Raw genomic sequence first — 16284 nt, 5'->3', positions numbered from 1 at the left:
ACATCGTGTAATAAAAATCAAACCCGCAAAATTATAATTTGCGAAATTACTGGTGGTAGGACCTCTTGTAAGTCCGCACGGATAGATACCACCTATTTCTACCGTGAATCAGTATTGCGTTTCGGTTTGAAGGATGGGGCAGCCGTTGTGATTAAACTGAGACGTTAGAACCCATATCTCAAGATGGGTGGCGGCATTTACGTTGTAGATGTCGATTGGCTTCGGTAACCACTTAGCACCAATTGGGCCGTGAGCTCGTCGACCCATCTAAACAATAAAAAATTTAAAAATAAAACTTTATAGTGTTCTACTATAAAATCTTAAATATAAATTTTATCAACAAGGTATTTGAATTTTAAAACTACTATTTTATTAAAATTAAGGTTTATCTTAAGCGGTAGACTACAATCATTGTCACCAATTTTCATAAGTATCTATATCTGAAGAAAGGTGGTGCTTGTATACTTCTTGTGCTTTTAATACTTGTGCGCAGATTAAATTCTTTTAACTTTCTATGTCTTAAATAGGCACTAAAAATACAGGTGAAAGCTTTTGCAGCGAAAGCCTTTTGCCTATAGAACTTGATCCATTAAGAAAACTTTGACATTTTAGTAAGCTCAATGTCAAAACAAAAAATTGATTTAAATTGTGTTTAAATTACACCCGCAGTTGCCGATTCAAGGAAACATTAAATAAATAGTAAAAATAAACAATTAGTTTAATACCGTGTCTTTATACTCATGTTACGGAAATAACAAATGAAATTTAAGTACTCATTTCATTTTCAATCATGGGAGATACACAAAACGGTAAATGTGAAAAATAACAAACAAATATTTTAATTCATAACAACCGGCTTAGTTTTACGCGCTTGATAATTTTCAGATGATTTCGAAATGCTCAAAGCCTTATTTGATTTTGAAGCCACATTGGCAAAAACGTTAAGTTTTTCGGAAGGTGAATATTTTTATTTGCAACAGAGCAACACTAAACAACGAAACTGGTGGCATGTTGTTAATAGGAAAGGTCAGGTCGGCTTTGTGCCCTCTAATTATGTAGCTACAGTCAAGGTAAGTGATTAAACTGGTTATGACAATTTACAGAATATTTCGCGCACTTACCTCATAGCTGACTTTGTGTATAGGTAGAGGCGGAGTACCTGTTGGCTTTTTTGAGCGATTGTATTAAAAATTTAAACGAAAGCAGTTCGTACTCTCAAAAGCAGGACCTATTGATTAAAATGATTGAAAGAAAAAAACAAGTGCAGATGTTTGTGAAGCCGCATTCTAAAAAACAGCAAGCACCAAAGCCTCCGCCAAGGCTAGATGACAGCACTCCTCCAAATGGAGTGTCGCCTTCATTTGATCTTAGGCCTGTTGTATCTCAACAGCAGATCAGCGAAGAGAGGGATTCACCACCAAAATCATCAAGCACCAATGATGAAAATGGTACAGTACTTTTCCATACATCGTAGCTGCATTAAAAAAATAATTTTCTTCAGTTTTCCCTAGTTGTAGACATAATTAAACTTAAACTAAAACATTGATTTGAATTCATGTTAAATTTGAAATTCTTATAGAATAACTTATGGCAATTACCATTCTTGAATATATATTTTTTTGCCTCATTAAAAGAGTTTATTTCTGCTGAACTAATTATATGGAATGTTTTTCAATATGACATTACAATTATAGATGATACAAGGAGTAAATGTGATCTCAAAAACATCAAGCAGCACTCTTTTGACACTGATAACCAGGATGATAGCCAAGATAGCAGTGAGAGTATTAAGCCAAATGCAATATATGAAATTGTTCAAGCTGTGCGGAAAGAGACTCAGCTTAGTCATGAAATGTCAAAGGTTGCTGTTGAAACTGTTCTCATTTCACTAAGAGTGAGTTTTTATTACTCTTTTAAAAGAAGCTTACAGTTACAGCTTTTGACATGTATAATTTTATTCTATTGTGTTCTATTGCTGTCCAAAAAATACATACTACAATTATGTAAATAAAAAATTAAGTTAATACTATTGTTGTATCAACCTAATTTAATGAACAGTTGACACTTGTTCACAATGTACATCAGATAACATAAAATACAGGAACAATACAAACTACGATTCAGAAAATCTAAGCACAAATACTCAAATTTAGAACAAAGTAAACAAATTATGCAACCTCAAACACCAAAATATCTTTTTGCTTGTACTGATGAACATTGTAAAGTGGTTACCGGAGCCCATAAGCCATTAACAACGTAAATGCTGCCACCGTCCCTTAAAACATGAGTTTTAAGTCTCAATAGTAAATTAAAACATAATCCTTTGTATTTTCAGGAGTTCCTACCTGGTGGTGCTGCAAGATCCATTATAGATGCATTACTTCGTGAGGCCAATAGTAATATAACCTGTCCGAAGAATGCTATTGATGCTGCTCCTGATGCATTGAGGATGATGACTGCACTGAATGCACTTTCTAAAGCAGCTAATGATGCTCAACAAAGAGGCTGGGCCTTGCATGATGACTCACATGACATACAAACACAATTGCTTGAACTGATCTCCGTTATGGTAAGCTCATGAATAAAATTAACTTTTTCTTTTTGTAAACCAGTTACTACCCCCATTTCATATTCAGTAGTTAAAGAAGCTTTACAAATTTATAACTTTACTGCTAGCTGTTTGGAGTTACATACTTTGCTTACTGAATACCTAGTAATTAATTGCCTTAATATATTTTTTGTAGCTTAGTGCCTATTTGCCAATTAATGTTAATTATTTTTATATCTAATTATTTTTGTTTTATTACACCAATGAATAAACTATATTGGATATTTAATCCTTCCAACCGGAATTACCTGCATTATTGCTTATGACAGGGATTAAACATATTAAGTCACATATGGATGAGTCTTAAATAAAATAATTTACTAAATAATAAAATATGTCGTTTCAGTCAAATGCTGATGTCAACATATCCCAACATGTGTTGAGTAGTCATCGATATGTTTATGTGACAACTTTGGTACAATATTATCAGATGGAAACTCGGTGGCCCCTACGTCAGCTACTGTTACAGGTAACCAATGATATGTTTTGTGATTCTTCTAATGTAACTGACTAGTAAAATGAAAACATTAAATACACCCATTTATGATAACAACAGAAAACAATAACATTCATTAGAAATATTAGGACAATTGCAAAGTCTTGGTTGTCTCCCAGAAACTTATCCATTAATGCATCGTTGTACAATGTATAATAGTATGAGTATTACATAGTTACACTGAGATATGTATGTCTGAGGATGTTAAAAGCATGAAAAATAGCACGATACTTTAAAAAATACAGAAGCTTAAAAAGAATTTCATATTTTTATAAATTATAAATATAAGACAGTTTTAGTTAGTGCTCAGTAAAAGATCTTGGCTTAATTCCAGTCATAATTCATTTATTTAAATATTCATTTTAAACCAGTGTTCAATTTACATAGTATGTTAGGATTTCAATTCATTGGGAATAAGCAAGACCTGAGCTTGTTTTGGATTATTCTAAGTGATGAAACTGTATTCTAATATGGAAAAGTGCTTGTAATTAACTACTTAAATAAAAAGTCAAAAGTTAATTTTTTACGTAGTTTTGGAGGCATTCCGAATTTACTTCCTACTTTTTAAACAACTTCAAATAAAAATAAGGTGGAGATACTCAATTTCTGCTGTAGGATTTTTTGCATCAATGTTGTATGATTCCTTTTTCCAACAAAACAGATTATATCTATTTTGGCTTTGCTTGAATTTGACTCCTGTGTGCTTAGTGCGAGTTTTTTAACGTTCTCGATATCGTAAAAGTTAACTCAAATTTGGATGCAGTTGGAACAGCACCCCTAGCGCCAAACGTAGGCAAACGTTCCAACTCCATATAAATTTGAGTTAACTTTAGCTTTAACTTTACACTTAAACGTTAAAAAACTCGGACTAAGCACACTGCTTAGAAACCGACTTAGTTTGGATAAGATTTGTTAAGTATATTCGAACCTAAAAATATTTTATCACGAATAATTAAGAGCGCCCTCCTGGTTAAGATAAAGAAAACTAGAATATTCACTTAATGGTCATACGCTTTTTCAGGCATTTGGTATAATGTGCGGCCTAGAGCGTACAGCCCTAGCAACATTGGCGCTGTCGTCGTTACCGGCGGAGATTGCTCGAGACATGCGCGACAACCCTAGGGCCGTCAGCCGTCTCTCTCACTCCGCTCTGCTACTCTCCATGGTTTTATCTATGGGAGACAAACTTCCGGTCACACATTTCGAGCAGCTCGGCCTTGAATTTGCACAATTTTTACTGGAGTTGCTTGAAGATCCACCGGAAACCGATGTCGATGAACAGATACCTGATTTGTTTTCAACTCTCCTTTTGGCCTACAACTTGCAGTTTGAGAACCCCTTCGACAATATATTGCTGAATGCATTGGAAACAAGGGACATGGCCAAAACATTCTGTGAGAAAGTGCTCTTGTTACTCAATCGTGAAGGTAAAGTGGTTTAATTCAATATAAAATAAAAAGAAACAAATTAATTATGTATGTGTATAAAAAGAATACATCCCATTCTGTATAATAGGGTATACTTTGATAATCATATTGTTACGTGCTGGGGTTCGGGATAATTTAAAACTATTAAACACTTAGAACACTTTCAGAACACTTTACAAGTCGTAATTCTCTTCTTCCGCTTCGCTTCAGGTGATCTGTTCGCTGTTTCGCTTCGAGTAGATCCGCTTACTAACTGCTTTCGTGTCATTCCGCAACGCTTGTAATCGATACGACATCCCTAGACGTATCGAGAACATTCTTGATAAGGCCAGTTATTTCGAGATGTGTTTCCGCTATTTGATAATAGGTAGATGGCGTTGCACTGCTAGAGCGCTCTCTATTTTTTTATTTCTTTTGATATTCGTTTCTGTTATTCGATGATAGATGGCGTTACTCTTATCCGCGTAACAATAAAATATTTTTTCGCTGTCATCTATACATATAAATAAAATTGTAGTGTCTGTTTGTAATATTGAAATAACCGCTTTTTACTACACGCATATGAATATATCTACGGTACATACGCCAAAATAACATTTTTTACAATTTTTGTCTGTCTGTCTGTTTGTTCCGGCTAATCTCTGGAACGGCTGGACCGGTTTTGATGAGACTTTCACTAATAGGTAGCTGATGATATAAGGAGTAACTTAGGCAACTTTTTTTAAACTAGCTTCGCCCCGCGGCGTCACCCGCAGTTATTGTCGTACCGCGCGCAATATGGCGGGCTTCGCCTATCAATAATAAAATTTAATGTTTCCGAAGCGAAGCGAGGGCGGGTCGCTAGTATATTCTAAATGTTGTCTTTTTTACATTCACAGAAGACCCGGTGCGTATTTTTGAACACGAGCCGGCTCCTACTCATTCTGTTCTCAAACTGGTGATTGACTTGTTTAGTCGTAAGAAAACCGGAGATCACTTTTATACTAATGACGTAAAGGTCGCCATAGATATAGTTGTGAGACAACTGGCCGATCTCTCGCCTGGTGATACGGTAAGACACTAGTTTTATACTTGAATTTTTGAAAAGAAATATCTCGATACGTTTTCAAAAACAACGATCACAATATTAATTTTGCATGTTCACTGGTGGTAGGACCTCTTGTGGGTCCACACGGGAGGTACCACCGCCTTGCTTATTTCTGCCATGAAGCAGTAATGCGTTTCGGTTTGAAGGGTGGGGCAGCCGTTGTAACTATTTAGTCTTACCATAAATACTGTTACAATTAAAAATAAACAAAATATTACATTTGAATTTGGAATCTGTCATTTTTATATGATTGCTCATTGTGTTTTCTCATTTTGGCGCCACTACATTGTACAATATTTTGCGAAATTAAAATGGAGTGGGGTGATAAAGAGAACCGAATCGCTGTGATTGCATTACACAAAGTAGGCATGGAGCCAAATGCAATTTTTAAAACTCTTTTTATGCTTGGTATTGGTAAAATGTTTGTGTACCAGGCTATTAATAGGTGCAATGAGACCTCCTCTGTTTGTGACAGAAAAAGATCTGGCCGTCCACGTAGTGTTCGTACGAAAAAGGTGGTCAAAGCAGTAAGGGAAAGAATTCGAAGAAATCCTGTCCGAAAGCAAAAGATTTTATCTCGGGGGATGAAGATAGCACCTAGAACCATGTCGCGCATTTTAAAAGATGACTTAGGACTTGCAGCCTATAAGAGACGTACTGGTCATTTCTTAACTGATAATTTAAAAGAGAATAGGGTGGTCAAATCGAAACAACTACTGAAGGTCATAGAAAAATTTTATTTACGGATGAGAATTTTTTTACAATTGAGCAACATTTTAACAAACAAAATGACCGTATTTATGCTCAAAGCTCTAAGGAAGCTTCCCAATTAGTCGACAGAGTGCAACGTGGGTACTATCCGACTTCAGTGATGGTTTGGTGGGGTATTAGCTTTGAAGGAGTGACAGCCATACTTTTGTGAAAAAGGTATCAAAACATCGGCACAAGTGTATCAAGATACCATTCTTGAGAAGGTAGTGAAGCCCCTTAACAACACCATGTTCAATAATCAAGAATGGTCCTTCCAGCAAGACTCGGCGCTAGGTTATAAAGCTCGGTCTACGCAGTCTTGGTTGGAAACGAACGTTTCGGACTTCATCAGAGCTGAAGACTGGCCGTCGTCTAGTCCCGATCTTAATCCGCTGGATTATGATTTATGGTCAGTTTTAGAGAGTACGGCTTGCTCTAAACGCCATGATAATTTGGAGTCGCCAAAACAATCCGTACGTAGTGAAAATTTTTCCCATGGAAAGAGTGCGTGCTTCTATTGATAACTGGCCTCAACGTTTAAAGGACTGTATTGCAGCCAATGGAGACCACTTCGAATAAGCTTGTTATACTTTAAATTGTTTTATATTTATGTATTAAACTAACACACTGTAAAAGTAATAAATGTTATTTGCAATATTTTTTTTTTTAATTGTAACAATATTTATGGCCAGACTAAGTATACTGAGAACTTAGAACTTATATCTCAAGGTGGGTGGCGCATTTACGTTGTAGATGTCTATGGGCTCCAGTAACCACTTAACACCAGGTAGGCTGTGAGCTCGGCCACCCATCTAAGTAATAAAAAAAAATGTAATCTATATCTATTTGAATTACAGCGTCGCCAGCAATACTTGAAGATTCTCCAAGGTGTTATTCGGAACACTGACTACGGTTCTCACCTGCACCGCAGAGACGACCTGCTGCGTTGTTTCGCTCGCATATTCTGCGAAGAAGGTGAATGCAGTCGAGAGGATCAAGCTCTGGTCAGGGCTATTTCCAACGAGTTCCCGCAGTTTTTCAAGGCCTAAGCTCACACTATGGTAATGCACAAGACCGGTATGTGAAGTAATATTCATTTCTCATTATCTAGACATCACCGTGTAATGACTAGTTTATATTATAACAACATTTTTGATGAACATTGATACTCGAAAATGGATAAAGCATAAATGAGAGGATCAGCAATATATGATCAATATTATCTTAATGAGCAATACTGGGTGTTAGGGGATCGCTTCCGAAAACGAAGACAGATGATAGTACTAATGATATTTGATGATGGGACAGAAAAAAAAAATTGATACTGATTTAAAAAAATATATATATTTTTAAAACGTTTTATTAGCATTATTTACGCTCCATCATGTTAGTACAGCTAAATGAAACAATAGTTTTATAAAAAATACATTACTAAAAAAACCAGCAATGAAACACAAAATAAAACACAGTTGATGCTCGGATCAACGAACGCCAAGGCGCGCCGCTTTTTTTACACGCACACACTGGCGCGGGGTGGCGGGGGCGCGGGGCGGAGGGAGTGCGGCGCTGATAACGTGCTCCTCAAAATTTACATCTTTGTAGGTACAAAATTTTCGTTTTCAAAGGCGGTCTGCTAACACCCAGTATATATTTGCACAAGAAAATCGCTTAATGATCCATGTACTTACCTCTAGTCTACTATGGATAGTTATATTTTTATTTTACCATGTCTCTGTCTAACAGTAATATCCACAAATTCTACAAAAGTTTTCCTCAATGGAGGCCTATGTAAGGCGAGTAATAAATACCCTTAAATGGGATATTAACTAGAATGAAATTGGTATTGAAAGAGGACTGATTTGGTGAGAATGTAAAATTGATACGTAACGATATGGATTGGTGATGATTAAAATAAGTATTATGCTGCTTTAGAAGCCTAAATGGCAGTAAACTTATGTATGGCTACAAAATTACAAAAATAAATAAATTAACCAACCATAGTTTTTTGATACCATATTAGAAAGGGTTGGTATAACTTCAATTTTATTTGTCAGAAGTGACTCATCCACTATATAAAGTGTATAGCAAAAATCCGTAGTCGCTAAGTGTTTGTACGTTCGTTGACCTCGGCTTTTGTACGCTATACATTATAAACTTGTAGAAATGTCATAATAACATGACACTTCTATTAACAAATTAATATCTTATTTTCTTACCGGGAGAGAATCGGGTACTTTTGTCCCACGTGCCAGGGACTAAAAGCGAACTTTACAACCCGGTTGAAAAAAAAAATGTAGGGAGAAAATTAGAACATCCCCACCCGTCATTGTCACCCTCGCTTTCGGCTCGGGTGACAACAATTCGCGGGCGTCAATGTTCTACTTTTCTCCCTCGGTACGTAATATACTATATTACATTGATCTTGTGTGTAATCTATTCTATGGTTTCGAATTAAAGAGCAACTCATTTCCCCTACATATTAACAAGAATGGTAAATATGAAGTGTTGCCAATATTCAGTTAAATATTTGGTCAAATCTAATTAGCTAATAGTGGATGAGCTTTACCCAACTTCTTGTGCAGTCAGGCAGCTCGATTATGCCATAATTACTGCATTATGGCTTATGATCTCAAATAGTAACTTTTTTCTTTTTAGTGTAAAATAATTAATGAATTTGGTGCATTTTTACCGCTTGACTTAACTTCTAACTTGTATGTCTATATTATAAGTGTTAAATGATTGTAGCTGAATGCAAACTATGAAAACGAACAAAATAGCAGCAGTAATAGCGATTTAAAATAAAAATCGTTCTAGAAAAATTGTTAAATTTAAATGAATTTTATTAATAAAAATAAAACATAATGCATAAATGTTTTTTTCTAATATTTAGATCTCATATTTTCAAATATTTTACGTGAAGAGTATTAAAAATATAGCATTTCCTATAAATAAATAAAAATTAATAAATAGTTATTTAAGGTGTTATTAATAAAAATGTAGGAACGATAAAATTGTCTATTTACGTCGATGTTATTGTTACAAATAATATATTATAGTCTCTCTTTTGCCACGAAGGGTGAACGTGATAATTCTCAATGTGTCTTAAAGTTCAAAATTATAGCATATTTTATTTAATTGTTACTAGTCGTACTACTGCTACCTCTACCTGTCTATAAATTTCGGAAAATTTGTCTCAAATATCACGACTGTGTTACTTTATTTAAAGGTAACACACACGCATGCCATATACATAGGTACTCGCATTTGTTATTAATATTTGAATATTATATATAATATTTTTCATTAATTTCCTTGTAAAATTTCAAAATGTATACTTTCGGTTCTCTTAATATTCATGTTTTATAACTGAAAAAATTAAATTCATTTAATTTTTTTTATTTATTTACTACTACGTTTAGGAAAAGATAAAGGTAAAAACAACATTGAGATAAAAATCTTCAAGGGCCACTTCAAAATAAATAAAATAGTTGTCAAGTAATGTTCGTGTAAACTTCAAGTAATGTAACTGTTGCACAAAACTCATTTTATAATTTTGATTTTGTATCAATGTTTTTATGAACTACCCATAAATTACTATTATCGTTTCCAGTATACAATATATATTTTTCTGTTTCTATTCTACCTAGTCTACTTACCTATAGTAGAATTATTTTGTCCGTGCAGCAGGTCATAAAACACAGCCCGGCTAGGGCGGTGAGCGTGTTGCGCGGGCGCAATGCCATTATCAATAAAAACAAATGAGTCATCGAAGGCAGGTACACGGCGGCGGGGTGGTATACGAAGGGTGGTGAGACATTATGTTATGAGTCATTTGTACTTACCTGCAAATTATAGTACATTATGTCGAAGAGAAATGTGTTTTTATGCATTCGTTCTCTGAATTTCTTTAGTGACACAATGACTACTCCTTTGTTTTGTATCAAAATGGCAGAATTTATTCAAAATAATATTTGCACGTGTTTTTATCAACAATGTGTTAATATTTTTCACCGAAATAATAGATCCCGAAAAGTTACAAAGTGTTAATTTCTGCCGTTCTCGTTAACTTGCTGCGGCGATATGTGGTGTAAGTGTTCGATTAGTGATTTTTTCTTTCATTTTTTTCACTAACCCACAAAATGACAAAACTAAATACACTATCGATAACGCTTATCGACAACAATAATGCGCATCACTATGCCCGTCCATAAGGCTCGTGAGTGGAAGAGAGAGCAAAATACTCGCTTCACCGCTCCGATTTTTTATAACCCAAACTGCACGGACAAAATAATTATACTATAGTGTGACTATTAATATTAATGGCATGTAATAAAATTTCATTAGCAACAACTTCTACAGTTGCTTATCAAAAATAAATTTGCAGACTTATGAGAGAGAAAGAGAGAGATAGTCTGCAAATCATTATAAAAATCAATTCAATAGATTCATTATTCGAATAAGTTTTGAATATGCCGAATCGTTTAGGATAAAAACGATTTCGTTTATTTTTGTTGAATGTAATATTAATTAAAAATAAATTTACGGTTTAGTCTCTTTAATCTCTAGTCTTGTTTCCGACTTTCCGAATACTTTACAGTTTTGCGGTGTCGCCCTAGATTAAGATTACGATTAAACCGTAAAAGAAATTTTAATTATATTCTGCGACAAACGAATACCGAATAAAGATTAAAAATGTTTGATATATCTATATATATAAAAGAAAGTCGTGTTAGTTACACTATTTATAACTCAAGAACGGCTGAACTGATTTGGCTGAAAATTGGTGAGGATGTAGTTTAGAACCAGGAGAAGGACATAGGATACTTTTTATCACGTTCCCATGGGACGTGACATAAAACGTGGCATAGCAAAACGCAACTGATATGGAATAAAAAAACGCAACTGAAAGATAAACATAATATATTCTATGGTTAATTATAGTAGAATTTTGAAGTTGACCGATTGATGTGTTTGAAACAAACCGTGTGGGGAACAAAGTTCGCTGGGTCCACTAGTTATTATATAATATGCAATGTTCAAATAAGCCAAAAACACATTTTCACTATTATGTTCTTCATTTTTTCTTGTCAATTCTTAAATCGAACATGAAAGTGCATTTAACTGCATTGCTGTTTTCAAATGAACACCAAAAACAAACCAAGGGTATAAAATAAAAACAATTCTATGAAACATAGTTTTGGTCTGATTCTAAAAGAACAATTATATTCATCAAACTATAAAACTAAAAATATATTTAATCTCAAATATAATAAAATTACTTACTTAGATCAGTACCTAATACAATATTTTTGCTAGTCACTATTCTATTAAAATAGCAAAAGTATATTTAAGTACCTCATTTACAATACACAATGAAAATATTAATATTACATAAAATGAAAATAAACTACTGTGCTTATTTCATTTTTGTTAAATAGAATAGAATAGGTTGTCTTCATATATCGCTCTGAGTAATGTGTTAGAAAAAAAAATACTGTAAAAATAGAATGGTCAATAGACTATCAAATATAATTCATAAATAATAAATGTATAATATTATAATCTTATTAATATGGAATTCGTCAAGATAAAATCTTATTTCTTTATTCTTACAAATATACTTTAAAGTGACATGAGTAGCTAGCTCTCTACAGATATTAAAAAATAAATGATTGGACCGCCCTATCGCTAGTCTAGTGGCCACGCTTGGCTACTCAACTGCAAGTATGGGATCGTTTCTATTTATAGTAACCGGCAAACATCGTGAGCAAATGACCTTGACTGCGCAGAACCGAATTTTAGATCACTTTGGTGGTGAGGGTGAGGCGCGACGGCAGGGGAAATCGTATCGAGCGCGTTATTGGTAGATCAGTCGAACCTTGCGTCCCGCACCGCGTCTTCGTTCCGCTTGCTCCCAAAAGTACGCTTGCGTACAGTGAAAAGTCTATCATTATTAATCGTTAAGTTATATTTTGTTATAATTGCTTGTTGACTTTGTTGCCATTGCTATTTGTTGAGTGTTTGTTGATTTTTTATAAAAAATACACTATGCCGCGACAAACTGGTGTAGTATTCAAAAGAAAGGGTAGAAAAATTGTGTACGACGTATATTGCTTCATTATAAAACAGGGGAAGAATGATATTATGGAAAAAGTAAAACAGACTTCGGAAGCAACAAAAACATCAGTGAGTACTGTTAGGTGCATTATTAACGAAGCTAAAGGCTCTGGCTTGCTCATCGTGCTTGGGACTCCGGGTAAGAAAAGATCAGGGAAGAAGAAAGTTACCAGAATGGATAGTTTCGTTCAATCTGTAATAAAAAGATGTAATCATAATAACTACATAACAAGCAGCGAAACTCCGTACCGTAGAAAGGCTTCGAAAATTTTAAAGAAGATATACATTTTAATGGCTCGGAATGTAGTTTACGACGAATTATGAAAGAGCTAGGCTTCAGATGGAAAAAAAAAACAGAAAATAATCGGAAGCTGGTAATTGAAAAAAGTAACATTCGATTACTACGAATCGAATATCTTCAAAAAATAATTAATTATAGACAAAAAAGAAGATCGAACCGACCGAGTCGTAAACTACACCGATGAGCCCTATGTCGACTCATCACGATGATGGCGACTCGGGTGATGAAAACAGTGATGATGATAATGGTCAAGATTATGATAACGAAAAAAAAATTACAAATACCAGCTTCGCTTCAACTGAACGAAGACCTGGCAACAGCTCTAGTTTTGACTTAATAGAAGGAATATCTATTTTACCCCAAGATTAAATTATTACAATTATTAACCTATATTTTTTGTTGATGTTCTAATAAATATAGAAATAAATACATATGTTTAATAATTTAATTGCATTATGACGCAGAGTAAATAATGTTTTTGCACGTGAGTGTAACATGCGCAAACTTACCCCCACTACGTCAACAAGTGCTCAAGAAGTTTGCCGGCTATTATAATAATAAAGATTAGTTCTAAGTATAAATTTCAAAAATAAAGCCGCAAAAAAAGCGATAAGGAAAATATCGAAACTTGCAAAAGATTATCGGCTCAGTCACGGAATAGATAAATAAGGTTAGAAAGGCCTTTGCTCTAATTTTGTATTAGAACCAGTGTCGCCGCTTCATCCCCACTATTTTCATTTCTACACATACACATACTGTGATTACAAGTATTTCGCACACAACAAAAACACCCACACATAAATCTCAGGACAGATATTCGTTCGCAAACTAGCACAAAACACCCGTAGGCATACACACTCACACACGCAAAAAGGCAATAAAAATGTTCATACACGCTAGTGCTTGATAAAATCGATATTCTTTATCGATAAATTATCTGAAGAATGAATGGAGAAAATGAAACATGAAATAAATATTGAAAAAGAAAACTATTTTAGTTTTATTAATTACAAATAGTCACTGTCCCTGGAATAAAACGTATTTGTTAAGCAGTTGGCGCTTGCTATTAATTGCGAATGAATTTTTCAAAACTAAGTGTATTCTAATTTTTTTATGCTAAAATCATTTTCAGTAAAATGCTTAGAGCAAATAGTACTCGTCTTTGTCTCCAGTTTCCTCTACTTGTCACGTCAATCCATTGTTCCCTGGCGTTAGGTTCTTTAGGAAACCTAAATTTTTTAATTTACTGCTTAAGTCAAATAGCATTTTACTTAGATTTTAATACGTCTTAGACAATATAGTAAATACCCGTAAATGAGAGGTCTACATGTCCCTTTATATTATACCTTCACATTAATTCAGTGATAATAATTCAATAATAATAATACATATTTATTTTACTCAAAATACGTCTCACTAAGAATATACTAGGTATCATTAATTAAATATAAAATAATGCAAAAATTATCCATGTCAAATGTAAATATAGTCGAGAATTCTGTCGATGATTTTATTTCACCACATGGTCACCTCACTATCGACAAACTGCACCACGGCCAATCAGGGCAAAGGCCGAAATTTCAAAGATTGAAGTGTAGAGAACGCAATGCATGTAGTACATTGGAAGCTGACTTGGTCATTGCGTTCATTGGGCGAGTACACATCGCGCAATGTATGCTATTTATAACTTGCTGCACTAATATTATTAATGTTTGGAATTTCATAATGCTCAGTATATTTTTATGTTTTAGACAAATAATATTGTAATTAAATGGTAATTTCGACTTACCGATCGAAAGATATACCTCCTCGCTCTATACTTGAGGTCTGATTTTTTGTTTTACAAGTTATAATTGCACAACACGGCACTATAAAGCGGAGATCTGTTCGCCAAAGTAGTCCGAAGCGCACTAAACGCGGTGAATGAAAGAATCGGTCGAGTTATGTTTGTACAATCATAACTGTGGCACGCTTGCCCCGCCTACATTACCATTCCAACCTTATTTATCTATTCCGTGGGCTCAGTAATGTCTATTCACCACAATATTCGATATTATAGGTGCGTGAAATAGTTTTATATTGTAGAATTGATTGTCAGAAATAACCGCGTTGGTTACGCTGCTCGGAAAATAATTTTCAAAAAGTTACCAAGTAAATTCAATCGTCTGTTTAATGTGGTATTTTAGATTTTTCGGTGCTACGTCCGTTAAATAATTACAAATTTTTTTGCATTGCTATTTTGTAGTAGCATTGTTTGGCTTACGGCACTAATCTTATATAGTGAGACTTTTTTTTATATCAAATTAACAATTTAAAAAGCGGTAGTACTTCTTTACAATCTCTAAACCGCAAATCGTATTAGTCCGCGTAAAAGTACGACATACATTGTGAAGAATCTGTTAAGCTTAGATAAGATATGTATATTATGCATACTACATTTCTAAGAACTCTGCATTTACGTTTTTTGTCATTTTTACATTTTTAGCCTAATAACATTATATTTAATGATGTTGCCAAATAATAATATTAAGATTTCAAGAATAAGATCTTTTTTGTAATATCGTTTGGCGTAAAAATTCACTTGTATGTGGCGTTCAATTATTATATATTATTACTGCTTAAATGTTTATTGTAATTTTAGATTTAAAGTTATCGAATAAATGTATGAGAATTAAACCAAATAGTATTATTATTACAACGAATCTATTTGATAAGTCGGAATCTTCGTCGAACGCCACCTGTATCAGAAGGCAATGAGTCAAATCTAATCAAGGAGCCCCTGGACATCATAACGTGAATGTCGCCTACCGCTTGGATCTTCCGCTAACAGCCCTCCTAATCCAAAGCAGCTTTCCGATTTGTGGGTGGGAGAACCGTTGTATATTACAATTGAGATTTCAACCTTCGTGTCTTCAGATAGGTGGCGTCATTCATGTTGGCCTAGGGACTCCGATAACCACCAGGTGTGGCCGTGGACGTAGGACACCATCTATGCAATAAAAAAGTCCAATGCTTTGGAATGACCACCCCCACCGGTAAAAAGGTTTAATGTGATCTTTAAGGGTTCACATATGCCTAATGGTCAATAGTCGGGTGTGAGAATTGTAACCCGTTCAATTTCCATTGGGATAGAATCCTAAAATGAAAGCGAAATTATTCCGTTACCTTGTCATTCGTCTCCGGAACGCCCCGATTATAAATTATTCTGCTTGTAACTCGAGCAAGGCTTCTTTATCTCTGGTGTGATTCAAAATATTAGTGCCATGAAGATGTAAACACAGTTTGGTTCAGGCAATTACAAGTACGCGCCCATATCGAATTTCGATAGCTTACGATAAATATTTACGTAACGACAACCTTCACGAAATAATTATTTAGAAACGCATTCCATCTAAATTTTATATACTCTTAAAAACTAGTGTAAGAGTACAATTAACGACATGAGTTCGCAATTTAAGGAACATTACTATTTGGTGCAGAGATAGCTAACTAATTACC

The 16284-nt window shown here is 34.3% G+C and overlaps 1 protein-coding gene across 1 annotated transcript; it reads left to right on the top strand.

Moving 5' to 3' along the window:
- The first annotated feature begins 615 nt into the window (after positions 1 to 615).
- LOC114248720 (NCK-interacting protein with SH3 domain) lies at positions 616 to 15462 on the top strand. The gene is made up of 9 exons (XM_028182099.2): positions 616 to 809; positions 886 to 1070; positions 1145 to 1448; positions 1695 to 1894; positions 2336 to 2569; positions 2955 to 3077; positions 4126 to 4531; positions 5410 to 5582; positions 7226 to 15462. The coding sequence occupies exons 1-9, from the start codon at positions 791 to 793 to the stop codon at positions 7415 to 7417; spliced, it is 1836 nt and encodes a 611-aa protein (XP_028037900.2). The 5' UTR covers positions 616 to 790; the 3' UTR covers positions 7418 to 15462.
- Positions 15463 to 16284: the final 822 nt, after the last annotated feature.

This window comes from Bombyx mandarina, chromosome 10, assembly GCF_030267445.1.
Source record: "Bombyx mandarina strain Sakado chromosome 10, ASM3026744v2".
Classification (NCBI taxonomy): domain Eukaryota; kingdom Metazoa; phylum Arthropoda; class Insecta; order Lepidoptera; family Bombycidae; genus Bombyx; species Bombyx mandarina.
Note: the sequence above shows the minus strand (reverse complement) of the source record. Positions and strands in the feature narration are given on the sequence as shown.

What these genes read in the sequence shown, in the direction of transcription:
- LOC114248720 (XM_028182099.2), top strand. An exon ending in ATTATGTAGCTACAGTCAAG is followed by an intron (nt 1,071 to 1,144) that starts GTAAGTGATTAA and finishes CTTTGTGTATAG; the next exon opens with GTAGAGGCGGAGTACCTGTT. An exon ending in TACGTCAGCTACTGTTACAG is followed by an intron (nt 3,078 to 4,125) that starts GTAACCAATGAT and finishes ACGCTTTTTCAG; the next exon opens with GCATTTGGTATAATGTGCGG.